Source organism: Herpailurus yagouaroundi, unplaced genomic scaffold (genome assembly GCF_014898765.1).
Source record: "Herpailurus yagouaroundi ecotype Mexico unplaced genomic scaffold, PumYag 162, whole genome shotgun sequence".
Taxonomy (NCBI): Eukaryota; Metazoa; Chordata; class Mammalia; order Carnivora; family Felidae; genus Herpailurus; species Herpailurus yagouaroundi.
In genome coordinates this window covers 61258366-61279416 of record NW_024412403.1, presented here as the reverse complement: position 1 = coordinate 61279416, position 21051 = coordinate 61258366, and the positions used below count along the sequence as shown (strand labels likewise).

Genomic DNA, 21051 nt, shown 5'->3' with positions numbered 1-21051 from the left:
TTTTTGTGAATTTAACAGAGAACAAGTCTTCAAGTTTAATATCCGGTGACTCTTACTCACAGCCAGACACTTCATAAATCCTTTTTTCAAAAACCCCAGGTAAGTACACTGGTACCCCAATGTAGGTTTGTTGGGAACCACCCAGAGAAATCCATTTTCCCTGTAATGAAGTTAATACTTTCATTCTCTACAGGCATCTCAAAAATGACTTTAGCTATCTCATGTGGCTTTGGTGACTCTGGGGGAAAAAAGAAACATATAACTAAAGGGAAGCAACTGTCCAAACAGTAAGAATATATACAAATTACTCGGCACTATCTTTCTCTTGTTCCAAAGACATCATGTTGAGACATACATGCCTAAAAAATTGTTGTGAAAGAGCCAAAGCTTCTGTCTGGCCTAGAAGTTCAGTCAGTGCACTAGTACTGGGACACAGTGCCCCCAAAAGTTTTTATTGAAGAGCTAAAGTTTGTGTCTGGTTATAACTTCCCAACTGAAACAAGCTACACACGTGAATGAGTAAGTGAAGACATATACGGCTCCTGAAAAGTAATCCACAGATTATTTTCAACCAGGTGGTTCGCTTCCACCATGAAAGAGTGCTAAGCTAAAGCCACGCTTAGTTCAAGTATTCCTTTGATCGGCCACTAAGTGCCCAGATTTCAACATAATCCTCTTGTTTTTAAAATCAGCACGTGGTTCTTCATTTTGAGTGTTGGTACCCTACATGTCTCCTTTTCCAGAATTTACTCTTCCACCATTTGATACATGAAGAGGCAAGATAATCTCACCTCTCATAGCTCCTGAAACATCTATCTTCAAAAAGATACAACGGCTGAAGAACCTTTCAGTAATAATTACCAAGTTGCAGATTCAGAACCTGACTACTGAATTCCCATGCTAAAGAAAAAATGAAGACACTGTAATATTTACAGTACACAAACTTAGAAATGTTATAATACATGCCTGAAACCTGGTCCTTCACAATTCATAATGATACAGAGGTTCATTCTTAAATTTTCTTTAGCATCTTCAGTGTATCTCAACTGGGAAAGCAGCCTGTCAAACACGTACTGATTCTGTGCTAACAGATAAAGCATCAAACTTCAAATCTCACTGTAAAAACAAGGCCATACTACTCAGTTTGGAGTGTCTCATTTTCTTTTTGTATTGTGGAAATTCAAGTCCACAACATATTTCACCTGAAATATCCACTGGAGAATAATTCCACTGGAGAAATCCACTGCTTAGAATTACGTATAAGAAGTGAAAGAATGGATCATTAAGGCCATCAGAGACTAGTCATCACATTAATGTTATTAAAAAGATTGTTCATATTAAAAGTACCAATAATGAGAAAATATGGAAATGTTCCTGTGACAATTAAAATCCTTCATCCTCTGGTTTTCTTTAAGACGTTTTCTTTTAGTTCCAAGTATCTCTACAGTTTCAGGCCTTGAGATCACTAGCTTTTGACAGTCATGCCAGTCTTGTTTTTATTTAGTAGATCAAAAGTTCTCTGAAGCATAACAAGTGAGCTCTTTAACTGCAAACAAAATTAATTTTCAAAATAAGATTAAGTTTCACCTGCTTATTTTTATGCCAAAAGTTTACATTTATATATTCGATATAGTTTTGTTTCTACTGATGCCCAGATAAAAGACTGAATTTATACAACAGCCAGCTGCTTTGGGTGTGTGTCAGTACGCCTGCTCAGGAGCTCTTCCTGTCCACTGTACCCCGCTCTTCTCCCCGCACTGTCCTGTTGCACATTCTGCCTCCCAGTAGGTTGTTTCCTTAAATGGTTTCTCAAGTGGCAGTGGTCTTGCCGCTGTCCCCTGAATGACTCAAGTGCCACCTCCAGGCCTTTGCTTGCTATTTCCTTCACGCTTGTATTCACCCATCTAAAGCTTACCCATCACCACCGTCTCCGTGTCACCTTCCCTAGTCATCCTGCCTTTAAACTCCCAAAGCATTACTATGTACTTAACACTTAACTGTGTACTTTTTTTTTAATTTTGAGAGACCGCACTGAGGGAGAGAGGGTGGAGAGAGAATCTCAAGCAGGCTCTGTTCCGATGGAGGGGGGGGGAGTGCGATTCCATGACCCTGCAATCACAACTTGAGCCAAAACCAAGAGTCGATTGCTTAACTGACTGAGCCACCCAGGCGCCCCAATTTTGTATTTTTTTTATAGTCTTTAACAATATATCTGATTTTTCTAATAAAGTTATAGGCAACTTGAGAGCAAGAATTATTCTTCTTTGTATTCATTCCTTTGTTCATTCAGTAAATGTTAATTGCTTACCTCTCACATGCTGGGTTTGACTAAGCACTGCGTATACAATGGTGAACCAAATAGGCGCCGTCCCTGCTGTCCTAGAGCTGACAGACTAGTGAGAGATACAGGACTAAAACGTACCATCACATCTATACATATATGCTCACACAATGCACTAAATTTCTGACTGGAGGATCGTAGTGTCATTTTCTGAAATTACGTCAACTAGAGGAGAATCAGGCCTACCTAGCTCAGGATGAAAACTGAAGTCTGCTTTGGTCATGATCAATTTGGGGTGGCCTGTCAGTACCCAGGAGAAGATGCCAAGTCAGCAAGTGACCGCATGAGTCTGGAGCTCAGGGAAGAGGTTAGGGTAAGGGAAATGGATCTGGGAGTCAATGGCACACATGGCACAACCTACGGGAGTGGATGAGGCCACTTGAAGGGAAGGAGAGGAGAAGGGAAGAGAATCTAACGCAGAAAGTCTGGAGCACTGGACCAGAAAGAGGTCAAGTCGAGGAGGTAGTTTTAACCAGCAAAAAGTCATTTTACTTTATGCTAAGTAAAAAAAGCCAGTCACAAAAGACCATATAGTATATGATTCCATTTATATGAAACGTCCAGCGTGGGCAAACCTATAGAAATAAAAAGCAGATTAGTGACTAGAAGCTGAGAGAATGAAACATGGTGAGAGGCTGCTAATGGATATAGGGTTTCTTTTGGGGGTGATAAAAATGCTCTGGAATTAGTGGTGATGGTTGTATAACTTTGGGAATATATTAAGAATTCTTTAAAAGGCGAATTTTATAGTATGTCAATTATATCACAATAAAGCTGGATTTTTTTATAGTTTTAAAGAAGGCCAGGTTAGATACATTTCATGAAAAGAGTGGTCAGCTCTGTCAAATGCTTACACTGTAAGGTGAAAACTAAAAACAGCTATATTAATTTTAACAGCCAGAGCTCACTGGGGACTTTAGCCGGAGCAATATCAGTGGAAGATATGGGGAAGAAAATAAGGCAGGAGTGACCTGAAGAGCGAATACTGGCTTAAACACAGGCATCCAATTTTACTCCCTCCTGAAACCCACTAAAAGCACAATAAAGGGACTCTTTAAAGGCATACATCCACAAGGACAGGGAGAATAGAAAAGGCAAAACTTTGGAAACAAGAAAGCAGATGGATGACTTAGGAGACCAGAAAAAGTGAACTCCTAAGCTAACTGCAGAGAAAGCTGAGAACCAACCAAATCTACCCTGAAGGATCCTCAAAAGCCTCAGGAATTGACAGGAATCTCTGAAAGTGGGAATATAGAGGAAGGGACTAATGTAATGACTGAATGGCATTTGTGCTCTTCTACTACCTGGTAGAGGTCTACAATTTTATTATCTGGAGAGGATCTCTGGTTGACCCAGGGACAATAAGACACCATTTAGGACAGTGGTACAATCCCCAAAATGGGGATTGTATAAAAGAGTGGTGAGACCATCTTCCTCTGCCCTGCCCTCCTCCATCCCTCTACTTTGGCTCTCCTCCTAAAATGCCAGCAGCCAGCCCTTAATCCTTTGGGTGGAGACTGGAAGACACTTCCTTGTAGAAACTGACCAATCTAAGAGGAAAAGACCCAAAGATAGTGATATCAGGGTTTCTCAACCAACAGCCCTGCCAGATCTACAGAGAAGTTCAGGAGACACCAGCCCAACCTACATCATGAGCTTAACAACTTCTGATCCACACAAGCAGACAACCAAGGACTACAGACATGTAACGAAATCTCCTAACTTTAAGGACAGAAATCAAAACAGGAAAGGATCTTGATGGAAAATAAGTATGCAAGAAGAAGGGAAAAAGTTTTTAGCCATCAGTAATATGATCAGAGAGATGAAGATACTATAGTCATTTAAAAAGATCATAATGTCGGGGTGCCTGGGTGGCGCAGTCGGTTAAGTGTCCGACATCAGCCAGGTCACGATCTCACGATCCGTGAGTTCGAGCCTCACGTCAGGCTCTGGGCTGATGGCTCAGAGCCTGGAGCCTGTTTCCGATTCTGTGTCTCCCTCTCTCTCTGCCCCTCCCCCGTTAATGCTCTGTCTCTCTCTGTCCCAAAAATAAATAAACGTTGGAAAAAAAATTAAAAAAAAAAAAAGATCATAATGCCATAAAAAAAAAAAATTCAGAGAAGTAGTAGGTCTTTGGAATCAAAAACTTGTTAGCAAAAATTGAAAAAGGGACAATTTAGTGAAGATTAAGTTGAGGAACTCTGAGGAAGCAAAACAAAAAGGCAAAGATGGAAGCTGAAAAGAAAAAGTAAGATTAGACAGCCTGTCCAAAAGAAGGTAGACATCTCAATTACAGGAGCCACAGAAAGTCAGAAAAGAGAGTGGAGGAGAGGAGATCATCAACTGTATAATTCAGTATTTCCTAGAACTAAAGGGCATGAGTTTCCAGATTAAAGGATGAGGAATGGTAATAGCTTCAGAATTTTCAATAGCAACACTAGAAGCAGAGAAACAATGGGGCAATGTCTTAAAAACTCTGAAGAAACATTGTTTCCAAGCTAGAGTTCTTTTCCCAGCCAAACTATTAATCAAGGGAAAGGATGGAGTAAAAAACTTGCACACAGATTAAGTCTTAAAATATTTACCTCCATGCTCTCTTTCTCAGGATGCTACTAGACAATATTCTCCATTAAAAGGAGGGAGTAAACCAGGAAAACAGAAAACATTCTGGATATGGGAAACAGAGGGGGTGTTCAACAGGAGGCCCCAGGATGGTGGCTGTGTCCCTGCAGAGAGGGCCCCTGGGCCTGACTGGAGCCAGCCAGGAGGCTCCACCCACAGAATACCCAAGGGGAATGAAGGTTATGAGAGGAAACTTACAAACAAACAGAGCTTTAGGAGATGACATACTTAAAAATAATGGTTAATTAACCAACAGTAGTAAGACAATTTCAGGAATAAGAAAAAGCACAGAAAAGAAAAAGTAGTCCTGGTTTATTCCATCGCTCAGCTCAGAACAGCAAACTTTGTCAAAATAAACACTGGATGCTGATCATACCAAGATTATAACTTCTTTGGGAGCATGGGGGATCAGAAATGGAGGCAGGAAGAGGTGAAAGAAAACAAAACAAAACGTTTGTCTTCCATAATGGGTCAAATGATCATGTCTAAAACTGAAAAACCAAGAAGTATCAGTACATGCTTGTTGTTTATAAATATGGAGGTACACACCAAAAGAAACTAAAAGAGTTAAAGATTGTTGTATTTGGGAAAGTATATAGTGGGACTGCTTTTTTTCTGAGTGAGCCTGGTAGAACAAGTTAACCATGTGAAGGAGTGACTTTGGTGACAATAAAACCTTAAAAAAGTGAACAGGTTATGAAGGATAAAGTAGTGGCAGCCACCACAGCCCACCCGGGCAACTGGGAAAGAGCCCGACTGTGAAAGGGAGCAGAGAGAGAAGGATGTGGATGGCGTGGGTGCTTTGATGTAGAAGAGACCAAAGCAGGGACCATGTGCAGATGGGAAAGATCCAGTTGAATGAGGGAGACTGAAATGGGAAGCCTGAGGGTGATGGACGAACAGGGTCTCCCACTAGCACATGCTGGGACTCTCCTCACAGGCAGAGTGATGCTCTGACAGCTGTGGACAAGAGGACAGAGTGCAGCAATTGGAGGGTCTGTAGGTCTGGTTACGGAAGGAGAGGAAAACTCTCTTTTCTCTTTGAGGCAGAGTCATCAGTTGAGAGTCGGGGAAACAGGAGGCTGAGGAGGAAAGTGCAAATATGACCTATTCCCACTGAGAGTGGGAGGGGAATGGCACCAAGAGCTGTAGATACCACGCATGTGACAAATGCCTAGTTGAAGCACCTGTAAGTTGGGGCAACTTTAATGCCCCACATGGCATCCTGAGAAAAAAAATGAATCTTCTAAAAACCAATGCACAGAAAAAAAGGATAGAAGGAAACAAAATATTAATAGTGACTATGTCTGAATGCTAGAACTATAAGTTTTCTACTCTTCTACCATTCTCTTTTTTAAGCTTGAAAAGTACGCATGTACTATATTATGACGGAAACAGTAATCTTATTTTTCAAAGGGAATCCTAAGTTTTGACTCATGGAACTGAGCATCACATATTGATGATACTGTCCTCAAGAAATAAATCTTCAGGAGCACCTGGGTGGCTCAGTTGGTTAAGCGTCCAACTTCGGTTCAGGTCATGATCTTATAGCCCGTGAATTTGAGCCCCATGTCGGGCTCTGTGCTGACAGCTCAGAGCCTGGGGCCTGCTTCAGATTCTCTCTCTCTCTCTCTCTCTCTCTCTCTGCCCCTCCCCTGCTCATGCTCTGTCTCTCTGTCTCTCTGTCTCTCTGTCTCTGTCTCTCAAAAATAAACAAAACATTAAAAAAAATTTTTTTAAAGAGATAAATGTTTATAGCAACACATCAGAACAACCTAAATGTTTATTCTTTAACGGAGGGCTGGTAAAATAAGTAATTATGGTACACTTATACAGTTGAATTCTATGCACTTGTTAATAGGAGCTGCTTTTATGCTAATATGGAAGCATCTCCAAGATATATGGTGAATAGATAAAAACAAAATAATCAACAGTGTATACAGTGTACTTCTACAAAAAGTTAATATTAAGCATAAATTTTTATATAGAAGTATCAATAAAAAGAATGAGGTAGATGTATACAGTTGACCTTTGAACAACACAGGTTTGAACTGCAAGGGTCCACTCACATGTGGATTTTTTACAGGACAGTACTGTAAATGTGTTTTCTCTTCCTTATGATCTTCTTAATAACATTTTCTTTTCTCTAGCTTACTTCATTGTTAGAATACAGCACATAATACATGTAACATATAAAATATGTGTTAATCAAGGGGCGCCTGGGTGGCTCAGTCAGTTAAGCATCCGACTTCAGCTCAGGTCATGATCTCACAGTTTGTGGGTTTGAGCCCTGTGTTAGGCTCTGTGCTGATGGCTGGGAGCCTGGACTGGACCCTGCTTCAGATTCTGTGTCTCCTTCTCTCTCTGCCCCTCCTCCCTTGATCATGATGTCTCTCTCTCAAAACTAAATAAACATTAAAAAAAAAATTTTTTTAATAAAATAATGTGTTAATCGACTCTGTTATCAGTAAGGCTTCTGGTCAACAGTAGGCTATTAGTAGTTAAGTTTTGGGGGAGTCAAAATTATATGTGATTTTCGACTGTGCAGTGCTCGGCACCCCTAACCTTGGCATTATTCAAGAGTCAAATGTACATGCTGATATGGAAACATCTTCAAAATATATTGTAAATTGTAAAATTTACAATTATTATAAATAATTGTAAAATGAGGGTATGCAATGGTGTGTACAGTATGCTCCCATTTTGAAAAAAAAATGCAAGTGACTATACATATAAAATGCATAATATAGAAACTGGCAAGGATAGTTGTCTCTAGGAGGGGGGTTTCTTCAAATAATGGTATGGTAAATGTTCTCACACAACCAAAAGAGTAACTGCTTCATGCTGGTATGAAAGTACTATGTAGTGTGGTACACAGAGTTGCCTACCTGTTCAAGCATCACGATAGAGTCTCGGAGCACTCCTTTTAAACGATGGGCCTGGTCTTTGTTCTTCTCAATACTTTCTGCTCTTGACAGCATACCAGAGGCTAAACTGAAAAAAAAAATACCATCTTAAAAATAAGGGGAATAGTTTCTAATCTTGTCATTTCTAGAAATCATCAGTGTCCTATGAATTTGCAAACAAAGCAAAAAATTAAATTAAAAAAAAACTTATGACTAAAGTATAGTTAGCAAACCAAAATCTCTAAACCAGAATTCAGTTTTCTGCAGCTAGAGAATTACTGAAATAATAACAGGTTGGGGGGAAAAAAAGACTTACTGCAGAGATTTCTCTTCTTGGAGGTGGAGACGGTAAAGGGACTGAGCAGCAGATTCTATCCTCGACAGCTTCAGAAACAGCGTCACATTCAACAGAACTAGCAACAGCAAACTAGGCAGAGCAAAGTAATTGTACCTGGTTAATCCACTCTTATCCAGACCTAAAGCATTGCCATGTGCAGAACAGACACGCAAAACCTTTAAAAATGTACGTTGTCCAGTCCGTGAGTTCGAGCCCCGCGTCGGGCTCTGTGCTGACCGCTCAAAGCCTGGAGCCTGTTTCGGATTCTGTGTCTCCCTCTCTCTCTGACCCTCCCCCGTTCATGCTCTGTCTCTCTCTGTCTCAAAAATAAATAAACGTTAAAAAAATTTTTTTTAAATGTACGTTGTCCAGACCAGTTTCCAATTATTGTTATTGTTTAAATCAGTTATCTCTATTTTATGGTATGAGGTAATTAGGTAAAAAGCAGATGGTGAGGAAAAAGTTAGAAGGTAACTAGAGTGACAAAAAGTCCTCAAAATGGCAGGTTGGGATTGTCCCTGACATCTCTTCTCTCTGCAAGGAATCCCAGCTAGTGCTGATGTGCGACTACCAGCTTAGAAATCTACCAGGTAACCTTGAGAGATCTATTTTTGGGTGCTTTCAGCTTAAGCAATTATACCCCCATTATGCTGCACTTCAAAAAAGGAAATGAAGATCAATATGGACTTGATCTTATGTAGATAGTCATACACCTTATTCCCCGTGAAAGCCAAAACAAATTTTTGGAATTACTATTCAGAAAAAATTTCTTCTAGTTCAACTTAGACAAAGGAAGTATCAAATCCCAAATATGCGTGAATTGCATCATATATAAAATCTTACATGCTAAATGGATGTACTGTATTGGTTCTCACAGCAGCCTTTCAACTGAATGGAAGTATTTCTTATTACACATATATACAAATATATAGGTGGCATCATATCTTTCCTATTCTGTTAAAATATTGAGTTCCCTTAAAAATACATAGAATTCATCTTTACCTGCCAAAAGAAGATTGTTTAAAAAAATGAAAACTAAGGAGGAACAAGAAAACCAAATCTATGAAATTATTGTGGCACGGAAATGGTATATAGATCAACATTTCAACCTCTGACTATAAATTTTCTACATAGTAATACAAAAGATCACTGCTAATATTTAATATTCAAAATTACTAGAGCAAATCGACTTAAACAGAATATGAAAGCCTTTCGTAAAGCTCAAAGGTATATCAAACATTTGTATGTTCTGAAAGTTATAATTAGAAAAAACAGAGGATATAAGAACTTCATTCCAAAGTATATTCACCAAGAGTGTATCACTCAGTCAGAACCAATTCAATTAAATCTAATGGACTACCTCAATATTAAACTACATCCATGTAGATAATAGTAGTTGAAATATGTCTGCCTAAGTAGATTCCTATAGAATACTCTGAGGTTCTTGCTCACTGCTCGAGACCTTCGGACCCAATCTCTGGCACTGAGGCCTAGAAATCTGCATTTTCACAAGTGATCCTAGAGGGTAAGGATCATTGGTCTAATCAGATAGAGCAAAATAGCACTATTGGCATTTCACCAGCCTGCATATATAAATATTCTCTTTAAATCTATGGAACTTCCAGTAAAAACCTATGATGGTAGAAATAAATCAGATTAATTTTTGAAAAACAAAACATTTATTGAATGTGTACTTGGGGTATTCCCTCAGATTTAATAATTCTCCTGAAAATCATACATCAAAAACTGTCAGACTGAAGTATGTAAGAGACAGAGCATGAGGGAGACAGAGGGAGAGAGGAAGACACAGAATCCGAAGCAGGACTCAGGCTCTAAGCTGTCAGCACAGAGCACCACGCAGGGCTTGAACTCACCAACTGCGAGATCATGACCTGAGCTGAAGTGGAATATTTAATCGACTGAGCTACCCAGGCGCCTCAAATAGTGGCAATTTCTACACAATAACATACAAATGCATTCAAATCCTTTTGGAAACCATTAAAAGATAAGTGAAGGCACAAGCAAAATAAGCATGCAAAACAAATACTTACAAAATACTCATCACCACAATAAGGGCAGTATTACAGATTTCCATTTCCTTTTTCTTTCCTGCAGATCACAAACACACAAAAAACTTACATTAGAACAGGATTGTGATTAACACTGGTTAAAATTTAACTTCATTTTGGGGCGCCTGGGTGGCGCAGTCGGTTGAGCGTCCGACTTCAGCCAGGTCACGATCTCGCGGTCCGTGAGTTCAAGCCCCGCGTCAGGCTCTGGGCTGATGGCTCGGAGCCTGGAGCCTGTTTCCAATTCTGTGTCTCCCTCTCTCTCTGCCCCTCCCCCGTTCATGCTCTGTCTCTCTCTGTCCCAAAAATAAATAAATGTTAAAAAAAAAAAAATTTAACTTCATTTGAAAAAAAATGGAGAAGAAATTTTGTACATGAATTGTAAAAACAATTTGATATAGGATGAATTCCCAGCACCCTTTTTTTGATTTCTAATATCCTTACTAATGTGAAACTAATGTATGAAAAGAAAACCTATGTTTGGCCTACATTACAATTAATTTACTCTAAATAAACAAGCAATTCAATACATCATGTATGATCTCTAGTGAAGTTCCATCTCTGCAAATAATATTTGAACTGGGTTTATATACAATGCTTCCCTCCTTAATTTTTTTAATCACCCTCACCTGTTCTCTGTTGCCCAAACTTTTAAATTCCAAAACTAAAGAGGTTAAATTTAAATAGTAAATAAACATTCACACTAAGATATAAGCCTCAGAAGAGGATTTGATCATGTAGAATGAGGATGACAGTTTTATAGTTCTAAGAGAAAGGGAGTAAGAGTAGAGGCAAGATGTCTTCAAATTTGAGAATGGGGATAGTAAGAGTCAAATTCCATCTTTGCAATTTGCTGGGTTGGACCTGACAGGTACAGAAGGACTGAAAGCATATCATCAGTTTAGTACTTTCAAGGGTTAGAAGTCAAATGTCTGTAAATGCTAGGTAGGAAGTTAACAGAATGAAGCAGCCAGCAGCCAGGGACAGTGGTGGGGACTGGTGACTTGGGAGCACATGCTCTAATGGCACAGCTTCTACTAAGCTCCAGCAACTGTTGCTGTGAAGAGATTTGGGTCCAGAGCTGTCAGATGTGAGTTTTTACATAAAAACTCCCACCTTTTAAAATATCATGTGGGCCAAATAAAACACCTCTATTGGCCATATGCCTGCCATTTTGCAACTGCTTCTTTACACTTACACATTAGTTATACTGAAGGAAGTCCGAGTTTGATAAACATTATCAGAAAAGGAGAGGAAAAAGGGAAACCTCCTTTCTGATGTGTCCTATAAACAAGAGATGTATTCTGCTTCATATAAGTAAACTAAAATCTTCCATCTGTTTACTACATAATAGCTACCTGAAATATCCCCTTTGGCATCCAAGCCCACATCTCCAGAAGAGCGCTGAGAAGAAAGTTTAGGAACTGTTTCTGCTGTTCGGTTGAATGTTCGCCTTCTCCTTCGTAAGCCACTAAGTTTTCCAGCGTCTTCAACGGACTGATTTAACACAGACTCTTCCGCTAATAAGTTTGATTCTAAGAAGGAAAAAAAAAATCTTTAGACAGCAGAGAAACCTTCTTGACTATAAGATGTGAGGGTAGGGAGGGGATTGCTTTGTTTTCAGTTTTGTTTTTAATTTTTTTTAATTGTTTTATTTATTTTGAGAGACACAGAGAGCGTGAGCAGGGGAAGAACAGAGAGAGAGGGAGACACAGAATCCAAAGCAGGCTCCAGGTTCTGAGCCTGATGTGGGGCTTAAACCCACAAATCATGAGATCATGAACCATGAGATCACAACGTGAGCCAAAGTCGGACACTTAACTGACTGAGCCACCCCGGCGCCCCTTCAGTTTGTTTTTTTAAAGCCTTGGTAACTTTCTTTAACTATTACTTAGGCTCTTGTGGCCTAGATTCAAACCTTACTATTAATAAAAAGTTTTGGAGGATAAAGTGATCCTATAATGAGGCTTCACTATTCTAGGAAGAATGAACTGTATTAATAAATGATGGAATCATCAGAGCAAATTCACCATGTGCTATATTAAATATTAACATAATGATTTCAGTTATGGAAACAACAGGCTACCCACTTACACTGGATCATTAGAAAGATTTCCAAGAAAGACTGTGGTACTTGATTGTCAATATCAAAGGAAGGAGGAGCATATAATAGTTCTAGTTTATAAATGAGGTTTGCAAAAAGTGAGTACTGGTAAGAAAAATCTGCAAACAACCTAAAAACCTCATTTTTGTCTTTTTTTTTTTTTGACCTTTCCTTCACCAGATTTTTTATTAGAAGCTCATTATCCAGTGGCCAAACTAATTTTTGAATAACATTTTCTTTGCTCCTAATTAGGAGTTTAATAATGAATAGCCAAGAGAGAAGAGCAAGAAAAATAACCAACAAACTAGATAATCAAGCCTTACTTTACCCTGAGCTGACTGACCCCAGCTTTTCTTTAACCAGAATTAATTATGTTTATGTATATATATTTTTTCTCATGTTTTATTTTAAGGAATATCCAAACAGAACTAACTATATCACTTCCCCAGTCTAGTCCCTACCTCCACTAAATCCATACACGTACGTGTTACCATTGCTAAGTGGGCCTGCATAAACCCAAGGAAGCTGCATTGATAAGGATTGCGGGGTAGAGGTGGGGCCACCAAGGAACACCAAGTGCATATTTGTGGTAAGTTACGCAGTTTCTCACTACAGTCAGCCTTCTTGGCTCCTTGCAGGGAGTGACAGCTCCTCACTGTGTGATCTTGGACAAGTCACTTAACCTCTCTGTTTCAATATTTATTCTTTAGTAAAATGGAAAAAAAAATAATAGTACCTACTGCACAGTATTGTAATAGGTTGATATTTATAAAGCATGCAGAACATGTCGGGCATATAATAAGCATAATATGAATGTTTGTTAGACCAATGAAAATTAAAGTTTCCAAATTCCAAGTCGGGTAGTTAGGATCACTTCAGTGGGAGTCAATTCAACGTCATCTGCTGTGAATCCAAATGAGGTTATCAATCTGTTTTGTTAATATCTTTACAAAAATAGATAAACTAAGAAATTTACAAACCAAGCTGTCTGAAATAGTCCTCCAATGAACTCCAGGAATTCTTTTCAATTAGAGATTTGATAATGGCCCATGGTTGTTTTCTGTACTTCACATCTGTAGAAACTCTAATAAATTACGGAGGAAAAAAGTTTATTTAAAGGATAGAATTTAGTTCTATTATAGTTGTATTTATAATCTAAATGTAAGATATGTCCACTGGAAAGCCAAAGGACTCAAAGTCATTAAGACTATGAAAGAAAATTTATGCACTGATGACAACTTTTTAGAAAATTACTATATGCTGCTAATAATTTCATGAAATTTTCCTTCTAAGTACTTGGCATTTTATTTTTTCCTTTCTCTAGCCCTGAATTTCCTTTACTTAAACAGCAATAAAGGCTCAAAATAAATTCTAAGTTTTCTAAATGCCTTGTATAAAAAAATCTCTAGTGGTCATAAATTAGGTAAAAGTAACTACATTAACTAAGACCAGGCAAAGCACATGGTGGTACATCACTATCTTTAATACACCAACATTTCTTATTTCCATTGCAGCAATGTGCTCACCGTGTGCTCCTCAAGAACTCACAGCTGCCTTGACATAAAACAGGGTCCTGTGACTAGTTTTGGCCACTGGACGGTGAACACAGTTCTAGGACTCTCTTTTCCTGTAGCAACTGAAACAACACATATTCTGGATGGTGCAGCTACAGAATGTCAAAGTGTTCATCAGTTTGTGGCCTTGAGTAAGGAGCTCCACCCCTCTGCTGACCACTGGTGGTCATATAATTTGAGCAAGAAATAAAGTTTGGTTGTCTAAGGCTACTGCTAAGATTTTAGGATTGACATGTTCCAGAATAAAATCTCACCTATCCTGACTAATATTTCATTTACGATATTCATTTACGATAGGCTCACCTCAGCCGGCATTTCTGTTTTGAGGATCGGATGATATGGTATCTGTTCAGGGTATAGAAGTAATCATGGTAGGGAACATCATGTGTCAGTACTTCTGAATCTACCAAATAAAATTGTGCTTCCCGACTTTCTTTATACAGTGTCTGTCAAAATAAGATTAAACATTTTTTTTGCATGTTCAAGTTTAATATATCAAATTCCTTGCCAATTTAGAACACATATACTAAAATTACAAAAGACATGAGAAGCCTATATACAAACCCAGAAGAGCCTTCGTGTTGGCTATGCAATCTATGAATTGAGAAGATGGGACCTGCAGAAAGAGTATTTGTTGCCTGTCATTTCATTGTACCATTATTTTTTCCTTCTTTTAGGTATGAGGAGGAGAGTCTCTTATGTATGTCATTAGTTTATAAAAATTTTTAAACGTTCCTGATAGGGGAACAATTTAAAATTCAAACTGGATGAAGCAAAGACCCACCCCAAAATTCATAAAAATTTAACAATCACCCTTCACCAAAAAAGTGAAGGAAGCTTGGGGCACCTGGGTGGTTCAGTTAGGTGTCCGACTTTGGCTCAGGTCATGATCTCGTGGTTCTTGGGTTCGAGCCCCGCATCAGGCTCTTTGCCGACAGCTTAAATCCTGGAGCATTCTTTGGATTCTGTGTCTACCTCTCTCTCTCTGCCCCTCCCCCTCTCATGCTCTGTCTCTATCTCTCAAAAATAAATAAAAATGTTAAAAAAATTTTTTTTTCAATGAAGAAAGGGGACAACCAAAGAAAACACTGCCTACCTTAACAGGATTTGGAGTGGTTACTGGTCAAACCTTCCTCATTTTAACCATACCCTTTCAACCTATCCTGTAACATTATCAAAGATTCTCCAATGTCAAAATACCAAACTCTTCTTAAATAAGTCCTTTTAAACACTGGACAAAAACCGTAATAGTATAATTAGTTCAGATGTTAAGATATTTTCTAACTATTTGCAGAGCAGATACACTATACCTCAACATAAATTGGTCAAACACAAACTCTACTATAAAGACAGTGCCACACTGGCCAGAGTAGAGCACTGAATATCTTATCATCTCTTTCCATACATCACAGCACCCCTCTAGTTATTTGGCTATAACTCTTGGCATGATCCCGTATATTGGATTCCAGTAGTGTTCTTTATTAAACCATTTATTATGGAAAAGTTAAAACATACACACGAGTAGAAATGAGGTATAATGAACCCTCATAAACTCAACAGCCAGCTTCAACAACGTTAACTCTTGTCCAGTCCTGCTTCATCTGTACCCCATCCCCACATTCCCTCCCTCTACCACCATGCTCTCCCTGGCTAGATTACTTTTAAAGGATACCCCAGATATCAGAATAATTTTATTCATAAATATTCCAGTGTATCTCTTTATTTCTTCAGTGTGTCTCTTTAAAAGATATTCTTTTCTTTAAAATACAGCTACAATACCATTAATATATGTAAAAAATTAGTAATTCCTTAAATCTCCTAAACATATTTTTAGTTGGTTTGTTTGAATTAGGGTTGGTTGATTTGGTTGATATGCCTCTTCAGTCTTTTTTAATCTGTAATAGTTTCTCCTCCCTTTTGTTTTGCCATTTATTTCTTAAAATTGTCTTGTTAACTGGGGACAATGACAGGTTTCTCTCTTCCCACATATATGATTCTTTTGGAATACTGATGGAGGAAACATACCTGCTTTTCAGTGGCAGTGGTGCACTTTCCAGTAAGTGGATTATTAAGGATTATAGTGTAGGTCATGGTTCTCAGTTGATCACCTCCAGGTTCTATTTTCCAAGGGGTGGACACTACATCTAATCACAGCAAACGTAAAGAGTTGGTTCGAAAACTCTGAAGAGTATGACTTGAAAGGGAATCAGAGGTAGGGCTTTTTTTTTAAGTATAATTAACATACAGTGTTGTATTAGTTTCAGGTGTACAAAAAAATGACTTAACAGTTCTATACTTTACCCAGTGCTCATCATGGTAAATGTACTCTTAATCCCCTTCACCTATTTCACCCATCCCCCCAAACACCTCCCCTCCAGTTAACCACCAGCTTGTTCTCTGTATTTGAGTCTGGGGTTTTATTTGTCTTTTTGTTTTCTCTTTTGTTTTCTTAAATTCCACATATGAGTGAGATCATATGGTATTTGCCTTTCTCTGTCTTATTTCACTTTGCATTAATACCTTCCAGGTTCATCCATGTTGTTGGAAAGGGCAAAATCCCATTCCTTTTTTTATGGCTGGGCAATATTCCATTACACACACACACACACACACACACACACACACACACACACGTACGTACGTATACATACACACACACAGACACACCAACACCATCATCACCTCTTCTTTATCCATTCATCTGTTGATGGACACCTTGGCTGCTTCCAGATCTTTGCTATTGTAAATAATGCTGCAATAAACACGGGGGTGCATATATCTTTTTGAATTGATGTTTTCATTTTCTTTGGGTAAAAATCCAGTAGTGGAATTACTGAATCAATGGTAATTCTATTTTTAATTTTTTGAGGAACCTCCATACTGTTTTACATAGTGGCTGTGCCAGTTTGCACTCCCACCAACAGTGCACGAGGGTTCCTTTTTCTCCACATCTTCAACAACACTTGTTATTCCTTGTGTTTTTGATTCCAGCCATTCTGATAGGTGTGTGGGGTATTTCACTGTAGTTTTGATTTGCATTTCCCCAATGATTAATGGAAAGAAATAGTTTTTAATTATTTAAATTTTTATTTTTGACCAGTCCTAATATCCTTTTGACAGTGTTATCATTTTAACATTAAATAATAGTAAAATTAAATGTAAGGCCCTCTTCTTGTATGTGACATATTCCCCATCTTTGATCCATTTGCTTCTAAATTATTGTCTATTAACAAACTTTCTTTCTTTTCTTTAGAAAAGAAAATTAAAAGTTGTTTCATCTGTAGGCTTCATTTTAAAGTCCCCAGTACCTGTGAAGAGAAATATTGGCACCAACCTTATTAAACACAAACAGAACAACACTTTAACATTCCCATCATTGAGGACAAAACCTTGAAAGACATTTGCCATTATGCAACAATAAGACCTTGATCCCAACTTGTGGAAAAATCATGTAATGAGAAATCATGTAATGTTAATGGCTTATCTGTCAAAATCTTTAATCAAGAAGGGGGCTATGAAATGTAATGACATAGCCTTTTCCAAGTTGAGAAAGCTATAGGATAATCTCTGTATTAATGGCAAGATCTTGTTAAAAATTCTCTCTTAGGGGAGTCTGGGTGGCTCAGTTCAGGGGTGGCCAACTTCGGCTCAGGTCATGATCTCATGGTTCATGAGTTCAAGCCCGGCGTCGGGCTCTGTGCTGACAGCTCAGAAGCCTGGAGCCTGATTCAGATTCTGTGTCTCCTTCTCACTCTGCCCCTCCCCGACTCACACGCTATCTCTCTCTCTCAAAAATAAATAAACATTTAAAAAAATGAAATAATATACATAAATATATAATTCTTCTTATTTTCCTAATAACTACACCGTGAGTAAAAATAACTTTGAAGAGAAATATATTTTTAGAACATAGCACAGGTCATTTAACAAGGCAAAGACTACATAGGTATAGGTAATGGCATCGTGAACTCTTTTGCAAAGATCTGACTAAATCACCTAATGCTGTTCACACAAATGGACTTAGGCAATTAGTATACTTGACTGCTATTTGTCAACATCTTAAAATACAGAAGACTTATCTAATCTATCAACCATCACCAAAAAATGAAGCAAAGCTTTGTGATATAGACAATTTTACTCAACTTCTTTCATATAGCTAGGCCTTGAGATTTTTTGAGGGACCCTGAAGCTGCATTTTGAGTATGTGGAAAAAAATCTTACAACTAAACTAAAAAGGCAGTATCACAAACTATAGAATCTACCCTACAGAATTATATATATATAGTTATTTAGTTATTTTTAATAATCTCTACACCCAACATGGAGCTTGAACTCATGACCCCGAGATCAAAAGTTGCATGCTCTTCCAACTGAGCCAGCCAGGCATCCCTACCATACAGAATTTGCTGTAAAAAATAATTTATTTAATTGTCCATGAAAGAAGATACAAAATTTATTCTAAAATACTTTTCAAGCAATTATTTTGGTCCTATGTCAGTCTGTTTCAAAAAAATTATACAAACAATCCATTGTTAATTAGCAACATAATTTTAAGGTATCATTGGATTCTGCTATAAAATTGCACACTACTCAACAAAAAAACTATTAACAAGGGTAAAAGTATGTCTTCCACTTGTATTGTAACCAATGTTACCAACAATCCTACTGAATCATGTACCAGAACATCATATAATTAACAACATTTTGGACTAGTCAAGCCCCCCAATACCTAAGTAAAGCTCATCATGATATAAAAAATCAGGGATGAAATTATTTTTAAAATACAACAATGTACAAAGGACACATCAGCCACTTGATATACTGAATTAAAGTAATAAAAAGCAGGATCTGCAGAATCCTTTATGAATCCTTTGATGCAATAAAGTTTTAAAATTGGCAAATCTTCATTCCATTAGGATGGCTATTATCACAAAGACTGAAAATAACAAGTGCTGGCAAGGATATGGAGAAATTGGAACCTTTATGCATTGCTGGGGAGAATGTAAAATGATGCAGCCATTCTGGGGGGAATGTAAAATGATGTAGCCATTATGGAAAACAGTATGGCCATTCCTCAAAAAGCAACCATAGAGTTACCTAAGGATCCAGTAAGTCCACTTCTACATATACACCCAAAGGAATTGAAAACAGGGACTCAAACAGATATTTGTATATCAGTGTTCATAGCAGTATTACTCACAGTAACTAAAAAGTAGAAACAACTCAAAACTCCATCAATGGATATGAATGGATACACAAAATATGTATATACATAGAATGGAATGATATCCAGCCTTAAAAAGGAATGAAATTCTGACACATGCTACAAGGATAAACCCTGAAGACACGCTAAGTGAAATAAGCCAGACACAAAGGGACAAATATTGTATGATTCCACTTATTTGAGGTACCTAAAGTAGTCAAATTCGTAAAGACAGAAAGTAGAATGGTGGTCATTAGCAGTTGGGAGAAGGAGGAATAGAGATTTATTTTTTAATAAGTACAGAGTTGCAGTTTGGGAAGATGAAAAAGTTCTGAAGATGGATGGTTTTGATGATTATACAATGTCAATGTGCTTAATGCTACTGAAACGAACACTTAAAAATGGTTAAAATGGTATATGTTATGTTATATACATTTTACCACACAACAAAAAAATGGTCAATTTTGGGAATGGCTATATGGGTTTTATTATACTATTCATGCAACTTTTCTGAAAGTTTATAATTTTCAAAATTAAAAAGTGGAATAAAAAGACTTAAAACTGAGTTTTGAATTACAAAAGCAGTGTCATACAACTGCTAACAAAGATTTAAAAGAACACCTATTTAGAAGTTCCCTAATTAAAAAAAAAGATCAAGTAGTGCTGAAATTTTAGTTTAGTGCCGAAATTAAATTCATAAATAATTGACTATAGAAAATCTTTTCATGAAAAAAGAAATACTTCTTAGTATTTTTAAAAAGAAGCCTTTGAAACGTATTCTCAAGAAATAGAACTTTGATTACCAGGTAACAACTTCAGAAGATAGCAGAATGGTGTACAGTAAGCAGATTCTCTTTGGGGGCAAAACTTCTGGTGAATTGTAGGTCTAAACAGCACCATTCCTATTACTGTCTATACTTGTACTTAGCCAGAAGCTTTTGCTTCCAAAAGCCATTTATAACATCAGATAGCAAACACAGTCATCCATATTGAAGCTAGATAAATATCAGACACCTGGTACAGTTGTGAGTCAAAGAACAAACTTCATTTAGTACCAGCATGGAATAACATACTTGTTCCTCGGGGGTCTTTGCAGCCATAAACATGACAGGGCAATATCAACAAGCATCATCTTAGAAAATTAAGAAAAATAACATATCCAACTATTTTGAAATATCAAGTTCTCCAGGCAGACATAAATAGCAAGAAAATACAAAACAGATTTTGAAGAGATATAGTTAAATATAAGCTACTGCATGAAGAGGAAAATTTATATTCCTCAGATATTCCACATTTTTAAAACTAGAAGAACAGAAAAAAATGATTTTTTAAACAGAGAGTTCTTAATTACAAGACTCAATTGCTATCAATTAGAAATCACTTTGCTATACTACTCTGAATAAGAATAAATTATTTTTTGGTCGCCGGAGCCAAGCGCAGACGAGAGGCCCACGGAAGAGGGTAGGAAGGGCGGCGAGGCAGTGCGCGCTCCACGGACTGGCGGGAGGGAGCCGGGGCGGAGGGGCGGCTCCCCGGCCAAGCAGAGCCCCCGAGTCTGGCTTGCAAAAAGCGGAGGGGCCTGACGGACTGTGTTCCCACAGCAAGCGCGACTTAGCGGCTGGGAGGTCATAAGTTAACAGCTCTGCTCAAAAAGCGGGAAGGCTGGAGGACAAAGGGAAGGAGAGCTGCTGAGCCCCCTGACGACAGAGCTCAGTTTGGTGGGGAACAAAGGCGCTCGCCAGCGCCATCTCCCCCGCCCATCCCCCAGCCAAAATCCCAAAGAGAACCAGTTCCTGCCAAGGAACTTGCTCGCTCCGCGCAAACACCCAACTCTGCGCTTCTGCGGAGCCAAACCTCCGGCAGCGGATCTGACTCCCTCCTGCTGCCACAGGGCC

The 21051-nt window shown here is 38.1% G+C and overlaps 1 protein-coding gene and 1 long non-coding RNA gene across 5 annotated transcripts in view; one reads left to right on the top strand and one right to left on the bottom strand.

The window, feature by feature from the left end:
• LOC121036260 (uncharacterized) overlaps positions 1-849 on the top strand; it is a 1637-nt gene extending 788 nt beyond the window's left edge. For both annotated transcript variants that reach the window (XR_005793294.1, XR_005793293.1), the window contains exons 2-3: positions 19-99; positions 744-849. This is a non-coding gene — a long non-coding RNA (uncharacterized LOC121036260). The remainder of the gene's footprint in view (positions 1-18; positions 100-743) is intronic.
• Positions 850-987: 138 nt separating this feature from the next.
• GRAMD1C (GRAM domain containing 1C) overlaps positions 988-21051 on the bottom strand; it is a 117291-nt gene continuing 97227 nt past the window's right edge. For all 3 annotated transcript variants that reach the window (XM_040484546.1, XM_040484548.1, XM_040484547.1), the window contains 8 exons: positions 15979-16097; positions 14257-14399; positions 13360-13463; positions 11634-11810; positions 10258-10315; positions 8186-8296; positions 7852-7957; positions 988-1546 (listed from right to left, as the gene is read on the bottom strand). In XM_040484546.1, coding sequence (XP_040340480.1) covers positions 1466-1546; positions 7852-7957; positions 8186-8296; positions 10258-10315; positions 11634-11810; positions 13360-13463; positions 14257-14399; positions 15979-16097 — 899 coding nt within the window. In that variant the 3' untranslated portion in view covers positions 988-1465. The remainder of the gene's footprint in view (positions 1547-7851; positions 7958-8185; positions 8297-10257; positions 10316-11633; positions 11811-13359; positions 13464-14256; positions 14400-15978; positions 16098-21051) is intronic.